Genomic DNA, 11404 nt, shown 5'->3' with positions numbered 1-11404 from the left:
CCCACCTGCCCAGCACCCAGCCTGGCCAGAGCATGCAGCCTGGAGCCCCTGCCAGGCCCACACAGCCCAGTCCCTGTCCCAGCCCCACTCCCTGTCCCAGCCCCTGCCAGGCCCACGTACCCCAGCCCCAGCCCGGCGGGATGGGCTCTGGTTTGCTGCCTGCCCCGTGGCTGTGCCCGCCCTGGGGCTGTCCCTGTCACACGCACCCGTCCTCGATGAGCATGGGGGTGCTGAGGGGCTCCAGGTCCTCGGCACACAGCAGCTGGCTGATGAGGCCGTGCGACTGCGGCTCCAGGCTGCGCGGCTGCGGCGCCACCAGCGCCGAGTGCGCCGAGTAGCTGAAAAGGTGCGGCAGGTACTGGTAGTGCGTGGACACCGGCGTGCCCAGGTACTGATCCCTGAGTGCAGCGAAGCCGTTCAGCTCCACCGACCTACTGGAGAAGGAAAAGCTCTTCAGTACACCCCCACAACTCCACCTGATTCAGTACAGTGTCACATCCAGCTCCACCAGAAATGTGAACAGAAACAGGGAAAGCAAACAGAATGGAAATGCCTCTGAGTTCAGCCCCTGCCCTGGAATGAGCTGGCCATGCACTGCTGCACACCCAGCCTGGCTGGGCACTGGTTCCACGTGATGGAGATCTGGGAGCAGCTGCTGAGCTGCCATTCAGGGGGCAAAGCAGAAACCCAAAACCCACCTGTGCCCAGCCCTTCCACCCCAGCCTCCTCACAGGGCCAGAATTTAGGACTGTACATTAAGTACTCGCACAGCCAGCGAACACAAACAAGGCCAAGCTTAAGCTGCAACTGAAAGCAGATGGGACCAGGTCTGAGATTCTTGCAGTGTTTGCAATCAAAGGCTGCATCAGGAGGTTTGCACTCACAGCAGCCAACACCACCAATTACTAACATAAATGGTTTTATTTTCAGAATCTGAGCAAAGTGCAGAGAAAGAGCTTATGCAAAATGAGCAATGAAAGCTGATCAAGTTCTCAAGATCTGCAGAAAACACAAACAATATAAACTGAGGTATATTTTAAATATAATTGTATCTCAAGATTTCTTCCTTTTTTCACAAATATCTCATTTCCCAGTTCAATTCTTTTCAGCCCGGTGCCTGTTTGTCTTAGAACACAATCAGAGAGGTAAGAACCTGCTGCATGACCAGTTTACACAAAGATGCACCCACATGTTTCCCCTACACTGACCCCAAGTATCACTCAGGGAAAGAAATCCAAGATTCCTGTAACACCAAATTCTTCCAGGGGTCATTCCCACCTTGAAGATGGAGTAGAAACAGGTGAAGGCTGGTTGCTCTCAGAAACTCCATTTCCAGGGGAACTATGGTCACTGTCTCCGTTGTTGCTCCATGACATGTTTGCCTCTCCCTCAAATTCTTGCCCAGACATAATTCTCTCAATCTCTTCCTCTGATATCTGTCAAATACAGGACACAATGGTTGGGAACAGAAAAGCAGAGCCTCTGTTTGCAAACACCCCCAACAGGGCTGAGCCTCCTGCCCCCCTGCAGGTACCACATCCTTCCTCTGCATTTAACAACACACAGGGAAAATTCTATTTACAGGTAATCACGGTGACCTCCAGCAGCACCGTTCAAGTGAGGGCAGCACAGCAGACAGGAACTGACACATGAAAAGATGATGTCAGATGGACATGGCAACGAGCTGTAAATCAGCCACTGTCACACCCTGAAAAAGCTGGCAGTAATTGAGGCCAGTGCATTGGGAACATCACTCAGGACTGGCAGAGGGAATGGCAAACAGGAGGTGGGGCAGGCTCTGGTTTGATAAAGCAATCAAGAGAGGCAAGGTGACACATATAAAATCAGTCAGGAAAACATTTACACGGAGACAGAGCTCCCTATTTTCCTCCAGATAAGAACCAGGTGGCACCTGAAGTAGCAATTGAGCACTTCATACCTAAGTTCTAGAGAGCAACATATACAAAGCTAAAATAGAGTAAAAAAATTTTAAATTGAGTTCACTGTAATATAAAGTTTCAAGAAAGTGCTGGGCATGCTCCTTGAGGAATGTTCCACCACTAATGGGGAAAATACAACAAAAATACAGAGGCATCTTTTTTTTTTTTTTTTAATTCTGTGTATGTCCCTTAATGTGAACAGCAGGAAAGAGGTTTGTGTGGTTGCAGGCTGTGTCTGACGCTGCCCAGCAGGGCAGAGCTTGCTTGGCTCCTCATGCTTTGGGCTGGGCTGAGGGCTCCTTCCCAGGCACTCAGACTCACAGAAATGGCTTTCAGTGTTATTTCTATTTTGCTAAAATAAACACTAAACTTTTAAAAGACCCCTCTTCCAGGAGCAAGCTGGAAATGGCCATCATTCCTCAGGCTGCGGCACAAGCTGCTGTGCTGAATTCCCTCTCTCTTTACAAGGCATCTCTGCACAAGCTGGGCCATCAATCAGACAGACATTTACTGGTGCCCTGCTTGCCACAGCTGAAGGGATTGCAGCAGGCAGATGAGATTTACTGGGAGTCATGGAGGGACAGACGTCCTTGTGTGGCTCACAAAGGACAGGGTGCAGCGAGCCTGTCCATGCGTCCAGCAGCACCCAGCTCCATTTACCAATCTACAGCTCCTGACGTGTTCCTGACAGAGCCAGAGCCTGCCACACCAGCAGGAGGCACGGCCAGGGGTGATGGAGGCTCAGCCAAGCCAGCCCCAGCCCAGGCTGAGCTGCTGCCATGGTGTGAGCCCAGCCCAGGGGGCCAAAAGCTGAAGGGAACCACGAGGGACAGCCACACGTGCTCACCTGGACAGGTCCAATGCTTTTGTTTCTGCCTCCTGGCATGCCATCCTCCCTGATTGCTGAAAGATACAACCAAACCTTAGTGAGGAACACTCCCACAGGGTATTAAGCAGATACCTATTTATGTTGAAAGAAGTTTTTTATACCTTAAAAGATTCATTTTTTTCACTAAAGAAGTTTACAGAGAAACCTCCGGTGCTTGAGCAGCACACAGCATGGTTCTCCCCCCAAAAGGCACAGACACATCAATGGGGCTACAAGCATTACTCAAGGATTTTAGTTCCTTCATGTGCTCCTTGAGTGACAGGTAATGAGGAAATAACAATCCTTTATCACAATTGATTTCAGCGTAATTTGAGAAGTGGAACAGGGTAAGGAACCCTATCTGACCCCTGGAAATAACGCAGTGAATGCCCAGGACTGCTGGAAAATGAGATGTGAGGCCAGCACGTCCAACTCCACCACCCACAGCCCCGTGGAGCAGCAGACAGACACCCCCAGTGCAGCCCCCAGCACAGACACACAGCACTGCACTGCTGGATTCTGACCCTGCTGTCCCTTCAGAGGGTCCCATCTCCCACAGCCACCACAGAAAACAGAGGGGAGATGTTTGACCCTGCTGGCTGCTTGCAAAGCTGCTGTTTAAAACTCAAGTTACCACCCCGAGCTGCACAGCTGCATTTCAGAGGGGCAGCCTCATTTCTCAGCCTTTTTAAGGCTCTTTAATCAATTTCCAGGGAGCTGCAGTGAAATCCAGCTAAGGGGATAAACGTGGAGCAGTTTCTGTCCCTTGCTCTTCCCCCTGCAGAGCCCAGTGGCAGCCCTGCTGCCCTGTCCCCCCTCCCAGGCTGGTCCCTGTTTATCAGGGTTTGATCTCTTTCCCACCACGACCTGGCCAGACTTGGCAGGAGGCTCTGCCCAGCTGCACGGTGACCTTGCTGCTGCACAGCCTCACCCTGCTTGGCACAGGGGCTGCAGGAGGCCCTCCTGGAGCAGAAAATGACACAAAATTTGAGCGAAAATTTCTGTCCCACAAAAGCCACGGTGCTGCTTGGTTTGAGATATCCTCAGCTCAAATCCTCCCCGTGTGCCTCGAGGCTGCTCCTGCAGCTCAGGGGGTGCCTCAGCAGGGCAGAGGAGAGGGCCACAGGAACTGAGCTGTGCCTGCACAAACCCCAACCACCGACCCGACCAAGGCACAGCACTGGCTGTTTATTTCCTATGAAAGCTCTTAAAAAAATAATCAGTTTCTCACTAAAAAAAAAAAAATATTTAAAAAAGGCTGTCAGTCAGCTGTTACCCCCTTTAGGTTTTTTTAACTTACTGGCATTACAGGAATTCTGGGGGAATTGTTTTTATTTTCCAAGATATTTTACCACTAACTGTGACTTAGAAGCTTCCCAGATTGCCTTGGTCTTTTGATTTCAAAGCATAATTTTAGCAGACAATAGCTTCCACCTGCAGCAAAACGTAGGAATGTTTTTGCTGGTGGTCCATCAAAAAGGCCTCAAGAATGGTTCCCAAATACAGATGGACTCTCTGGAATACCATCCTGGTCCTGGGCTGCATGACAGCCAGCCTCCTCAAAGCTGGTCTTCCTACCAATGCTAACCTCTGCCCCTTATCTGAATGTGAAAATTATTGTATTTAGACCTAATATGGAAGGGACTTTCCAACCCAACAATGCCATAACTTGGGCAACAGGGCAGGAAGAGAAAGCTCCAGAACCCAACACTGAGAACCTTCAGGGCTGCCTGAGGCCTCCCTGGCCTTGGTGGAGACCAGTGGGGAGTGAAATTCAGATGGTTCTTGGGGGAAGGAAGAAAAAGGAAAGGAGGAAATTAAGGGAAGAGGAAAGGAGGAAATTAAGGGGAAGGAGGACAAGGAAGGGCAGGAGGAGAGCAGGGAGGGCGGCGCGCCGCCGGCAGGTGGCGCTGCGCCCCCGCCAGGCGTCCCCCCCCCCCCCGCAGGTGAGAGCGGCCCCCAGGTGAGGGACCCGCGCTGATCCCAGAGGCACAGCACAGCCCGGATAGCCACAGGTGAGGGACCCGGGCTGTCCCCAGAGGCACAGCACAGCCCGGATAGCCACAGGTGAGGGACCCGCACTGATCCCAGAGGCACAGCACAGCCCGGATAGCCACAGGTGAGGGACCCGGGCTGTCCCCAGAGGCACAGCACACCCCCAATACCCCCCAGACCCACAGCATTCTCCATACAGGAATGAAGTAGCTCAGAGCTTAGTATCTGTGCATAATTTTTAATCTATGCACGATTTTGCTGAAGCTGTGAGGTTTTTTTTGCAGGGAATTTGGGAGGCAGAAATGCAGTACAAGATGGCAGCTGATGGAGGGGCAGGAGAGGGAAGGGTGGCCCCCATGGTGGCAGTGCCCCTCTCTGTGCCTCCCCATGGCCCTGGCAGCCCCCACGGTGGCAGTGTCCCCTCTCCCGGTAGCAGCCCCCACGGCGGCAGTGTCCCCTCTCCCGCCGTTACCTTTGCGGTTCATGCCCATCTGCAGGCACTTGAGCAGCCGCCCTTGAGCAGCCGGCAGTACTGGCAGCGGTTGCGCTGCTTGCGGGACATGACGCAGTTCTTGTCGCGGCTGCAGCGGTACACGCGCTTGTTGCAGATGCTCCTCTTGAAGAAGCCCTTGCAGCCCTCGCAGGAGATGATGCCATAGTGCAGCCCCGTGGCCCTGTCCCCGCAGATCAGGCAGGTTCGCTGATCCACCCGCTCATCTGCAAGGCAAGAGGGAGCTCTGAGGGGAGCCTGGCGTTTCTGTCAGGTGGGTCTGAGGGGCAGCCACAGGGCCCATCCTGCAGGGGCAGCTCCATCCTCCCCTTCCCCACTGCCAGGCAGGGCCCTTGGGGCTCTCCCCAGCAGCCTCCATCGACCTTCCTGCTGCTCTGAGCAGAGAGGAACAGAAACTCCAACGGGTTTGCAGAGGGACAGAAACTCCAACTGAAATGTCCCACCTCAACTGCACAGAGTGCAAATACAGAAACCTGGCAGGCAGCAGTGACTGTGAAATCCTGTCACATCTCACAGACTCCAGGGGCACCTCTGGGCTTCAACAGCCTCACTGCTCTCACAAGCCACTGCCCAGAACCTGAGAGCATCGTTAGAGAAGCCATCCTACAGCTGAGCCACAGTGATGTGATTTTACTGGTCCTTTTCCAAATCTTTGAAAAGCCTTTGGATGACTAAAAATGTAAATTTCAGGGCTCTCCACAACAGGAGCTGTCACATTAAATTCAGTATTTTAAGACTCTAACACTGCCTGAGGGAGAGAGCAGAGATGATGCTCAGCTTGGTCCAGACAGGGATGTCAAACAGAAAGGAAGATGATGGTGAAGAGACCCAGATAGTGCACCCAGAATCTCATCACCTCCTACTGCGCAGGGAGGCCTAAACCTCACTTCAACCAAGTCAGCTATGCTTAAAATAATGCCAGCAAGTTGCACCAGCAGCTCTTCCTGCAGCAGATGTTCCACAGCTCAACAGTTTAACCCCTTGTACACCAGGCCAAGCTGCCCCAGCCCCCATCCTGTGTTTTAACCCCATAAAATCCCAAGAGTTGCAAACAGATCTGCACTGCAAAGGTGGGAGCCATCCAAATACATTTAGGAACACACAGATCTGCAGTATTCCAGTACTCTCCATGGGGTTGCCTTCCCAAATGTCAAACATTACCCAGATGACTGGATCACCCTGCCTGAGCCAGGCACGAGAAGAGAAAGGAACCACTCTGCTGCTTCTCACTCCATCACACCTCTCCTAGGGATGCTGGTTAAACCAGGCTGTCTCCCAGTGCCATTGCCCACAGGGACAGAAGCACCCACGGCCTAGCAGGACCCAGGAGGTGGCAGGGGCTCTCTGGGTGCCTGGGCACGGAGCAGGGCACGGAGCAGGGCACAGAGCAGGGCACAGAGCAGGCATGGCAGCTCCCCCTTCCCACCACCCACACTGGGAGCCAAGGGCAGCTCACAGTGAGCACACACAAACCCACCCCGTGCCTGGGCTGCTGCCCACACCCACTGCTCCTGTGTGCACACAGACCCTCCCCAGCCTTTGGGCAGCACTGGCTTGCGGAGATGAGCTGGTCAAACTCACTCCAGCACAGTACCAAGCCAATTTTCCTCCTTTAGATTTGACCAGGGAGTTTTCTGAGACAAAGGTGTTTATCCACAGGATGGATTTGTGGAGCAGCAGGAGGTAAGAGTCACAGTGAAGTCTTCTCCAGCGTCAATAAAGCCCAAGCAAACTGACAAACCAGGGTGTAGCTTCTTACTGCTGCAGCACATGTGAATGCAAGAGAAATGAATGAGCCAAATGTTTTGGGACCAGAAATTAAACCAGTTTTCTGTTACACAAGCCAAGTAAAAATCTAAACCAGCTGCTCCTACTCACAAGCAGCTTTCTCCAGAGCTTAAACCCAGTAGAAACCAGAACCAATCTGTGTTGATCTCTAAAAGGTTTGCTATGCACAGCATGCACATTTGCACTGTTCTGCAAATTTCACTGTTATAAAGCATTAAAATAAAGGAATGAACAAAGGAAATACAAACTTTAAGTGAAGAAACACTCCCGATTTGCAGCAAAACATTCCCAGTTTCACATGACAGACCACCTCAGGTATGTGCTGCACCCAAAGGAATGTGGGTACAACCAGGAGTGGGGCTATCTGAGCATCTCTGAAGGGAGGCAGCTAAACATGACTTTGTAGCCACCAAGTGCATAATCTCCACCTTCAGCAATCTGATAAGGGCGGGGAGGGGGCCGGGGATTAGCCAGGACAGAGGAGTCCTCTATCTGCAGGGTTTAGCTCAGGCGCAGCCTCCCCCTGCTCGCAGAGCCGTCCATAAATCCCGGGCTCAGCAGCAGTGCCCGGCTCGGGGGCAGCGCCGGGAATGGCAGCGGCTCCCACACACAGCCAAAGGCAGGACACAGCTGCTCCAGCCCCAGGGCTCCCTCCGCAGCCCCGGCTGACCGTGTCAGTGAGGGCTCATTTCCAGGCACAGCTTGTTTTGTTGTGGGAAGAATGGGGCCGTCACCCAGGCAGTGTGGGAAGCCCGGATGATTAAAGCGAGGAGGAATCAGAACCCTTCCCTCGTCATCTCCATCTCCCCAGCCAAGGGGGAGATGGTGTGAATGGCCCCTGGCCACAGGAACTGCACTCACCTCCAGCAGAAACTGCTCCTGGGTTTGCAGGTTAGAGCTGGAAACAGCAGCAGCACACACCGGGAACAAAGACAGACCCCAGGGACCACAGAGGTGTCCGTGCTCCCCACAAACAAATGGGAGATGAAAAATGATGGCCTACAGAAAGTCTTAGAGGTTTAGATCTTTTAAAAAATCCTGCAGGGACCACGGCCAGGCTCACACTGCTGCCCAGTACCCATGGGTTTGCTGACCTTTGCCAGTTTTCATCCCACGTAATGCAGCCCCTGGTGTGGGTGAAAGATGGGAGAGATGGGGCAGAACCACAGGGAACTGCACAGAAACGGTAAAGCACCAGCAAATCCAAAGCAGTTTTGCACTGAGGGTGCTCTGAACTCCCTTAACCTTGAAATTTCACTAGAATATCAAAACAGATAACAAGAATAGCAATTTTTAAGTGAATAAGCCCTCCCTCCTCCCTGTCACCTCTCGTCTCACTGATTCCTCTGGTTTCAAATGCTACACCAGACAACACAGATTAGGACACAAAGCAATTGGTAAGAAATTTTTTCAAATAGCTGTTTTATTTCAGAGAGAGAGCTGAGGAAGCTTCCCCCCTCCCCAATTTTCCTGATGGGTCTTACATTTAACAAACTCATACACGGGATATTCTGGCTTTGTTCTCCCAACCCATTGTAGCAGGGGCCACTAAATCAAACAGTTGCTGCTACGACAAAAGCACTCACAAAAATCTCAACCTCATCTTGAACCCTGAAGATTTTTATGGCTACTCCCTCGCTAGCCCCTCCCCGAAGCCACATTAAAGGATGTATTGTTTTCAGAGGTCATGGTAGGTTTCATACCACATACAATGTAAATTCTCCAAGAATATGATGATGTTACACAAGAAACACAGAAGATGGAGTAAAAAGAGGAAAAAAAGCTCTCCCCATCTATGTTTTATAAGACAAAAAGTAAAAGCAATAAATTAAATTTTTCAAGAAACTGCCTTTTGCTCTCAGCAAAATAAGCAGTCTTGGTAATTTTTTTAACAAAATTCCTGTGAATTTCCAAAAGGAAATATCTTACAATCCTGCTAAAACACATAGCAAAGACCCAAAGAGAAAGCACTACAGCACGTGGATGAGATTCTGAACCACACAGCAAATGAACTGAAGCATGGGGACACACACCCAGCACAGCCCTGTCACTGCTCCCACCTGTGCCAGCCCGGTGCTCCAACACCCCAGCAGTCCCACAGTGCTGGGAGTGGCACTGCCACATTCCCGAGGGGACCAGGAGCTGGCTGCAGGTCCCCAGGCTGCCGGGGGCTCACAGCCACCCCTGGAGACCCCACTGAAAACTCTACAGCAACTACAGCTCCCTGGGAGATTTACCTTGGAAACCTGGCGGGGTTTTGGTGCGGCCGGCCTGGGGGATTCTCCACAGCGGTGCTTTACGATGGAAGAGAAACAAAGACTTTATTTCCAAAAGTAAGGCCAAAAGTGAAGGCACAAGCCCTCACGCGAACCCCAGAGCAGACAGTGCTGGGATTTGGCCTGGCTGGAAAGCAAGAGGGAGAACGAGGAAAGATGCCACAGGCAAAACTTCCCAATTATACAACAGAACGTGAATTTACAGCTAAGAAAATCTTTCACGGCTGAAAAAAAATTACAGGCAACACTCAGCACTGCAATTCATTAATATATTTAACCTCTTTTCAGCTGTATGCCAGTTATTTGCTTCTTGATTAACTGACCCTATCTCAGCCCCCTGCAGCACCCTCGAGCTGGGTTTAAATCTCAAGCTGCTAAATACCAGCTGTTTGGGGAGGGGGTGGAGGGGGAGATCTCACACATGTGTTACTTAAATCCCAACCGCATCTCACTCTCCTCTCGCCTCTGGTGATGCCTCAAACACAAACAAACGTGTTGGGGTTTCTTTTCCCCTTTATTTTTCCTAACGATGTTTTTCACTATCAATTTTTAGTTTCAAGAAAACCATCCCGTGAAATTCAAGCCCCAGGACTGGAGGAACTCCCCCCTCAGTGTGGAGCGCTGCATTGTCCAAACAAGCCCACCCCCAAACCAGGCGCCTTCGCTTCAGGGGCCTTTTTTTTTTTTTTTTTTTTTACTTATAATCGATGAACACAGGGATTAAATTTTCTGCGCGTTGGGCCCTGCTCGGGCCGGCAGAGCCCGCGGCCGGGCGCACAAAGGGCCGGGGGTCCCGCTCCTGCTCCCCACCGAGCCCGCAGATGGGGGTCCCACCCCACGCGTCCTGCCTGGCCAGCCCGGCTCAAAGAGCAGATTGTGCTGCCCCGGATCAGGCCGGCCGCGGTGAGGGCTGAATAGAATTAACCCTCTGTGAACTAAAACAAAAACATTTGTGTGCCCAGCTGGGAGAAAGGTTAATTTAAATGGACAAGCCTCCTGTAAAAAAAAAAAATAGAGGAGGGAAAAGAAAGAGGAAGCCTGCAACCTTATTCCCTGTACTGTAAAAAGATGTTCTACTCACAGAGAGTCTCATTTTAAAAAGCAGCGAGTACTGGAAAGAAAAGAGGAGAAATGCTGCGCTAGCGGAATGGCCAGTGCATCTCTGGTCTCCCTTTCCATTAATGAAATCCCAAACTCACAGTCTTATTCCACTCTGATTCCGTTTCTGCTCAAGTAGAGTTCAATCAAAAGAAAACCCCCATTAAAACACCCAGAAATCATCAGCTGCTCCTTTTCGGCTCGGTATAAATCAAGAGCGTGCAGCTGATGAAACCCATCGCCCATCCCCTGCCTGGGACACATCTCCATCGAGGGACACGGGGCGCTGCGGGACCCCCGCCCCGCTCCATTGTGCGGGACGGGGACAGGACGGGTCCCTCACCCCCGCCAGTTGTTGCACAAAGAGTTTGGAACAAAAGCCCGCACACCAAAATGTGCCCGATGGCCGGGACCGCAGCTGGGGACACGCTCGAGGGTCTCGGTCGCGCTGCCCACGCTCACAGACCGACTCCGAGTTCAGGCGCTCTCTCAAGTGATCAACTTTCGCTGATCCAATTTTAGCAAAATAAAGCTCCATGCGCGGTCCCTGCCCCGGCTCCGGCGCGGCCGCACGCTCTGAATTAACGACGGGGTTACACGGGTTTGGTTATTTAATTGGTACATTATAAAGCAGTAGGATGAAGCTCTGACTTACCTGCCCTAAAACCTATTCTCTTGGCCCTATTGAAGCTGTCTAGATGTGCAACCCCTGAGAAGGATGCTGAATTAAGAAAATCTGAAACTAACCCCACCCCCAGCAGTCCGGGCTGCGGGAGCAGGGCCCGGGCACAACAGAAACAGTGACTTCTCCAACGTGTGTTGCCCAACACGCCATGCTCTCTCCTGAAATATTTCATCCTTACTCTGAAGGTGAGCTTTACCGCTGTCCTCAGTCACAGAGGGGAAAAAAGGCTGCAATACCGGGGGG

General features: G+C 51.9%; 1 protein-coding gene across 1 annotated transcript in view; it reads right to left on the bottom strand.

The window, feature by feature from the left end:
• LOC102036699 (steroidogenic factor 1) overlaps window positions 1–11014 on the bottom strand; it is a 45169-nt gene extending 34155 nt beyond the window's left edge. The window contains 4 exon segments of the mRNA XM_031057268.1: window positions 5276–5327; window positions 5330–5520; window positions 9340–9421; window positions 10820–11014. Of these exon segments, the coding sequence (XP_030913128.1) occupies window positions 5276–5327; window positions 5330–5520; window positions 9340–9421; window positions 10820–11014 (520 nt within the window).
• Between the last annotated feature and the right edge of the window lie 390 nt (window positions 11015–11404).

Source organism: Geospiza fortis, unplaced genomic scaffold (genome assembly GCF_000277835.1).
Source record: "Geospiza fortis unplaced genomic scaffold, GeoFor_1.0 scaffold27, whole genome shotgun sequence".
Classification (NCBI taxonomy): domain Eukaryota; kingdom Metazoa; phylum Chordata; class Aves; order Passeriformes; family Thraupidae; genus Geospiza; species Geospiza fortis.
The sequence above is the reverse complement of the archived record's forward strand: the minus strand, read 5'-3'. Positions and strand labels throughout refer to the sequence as shown.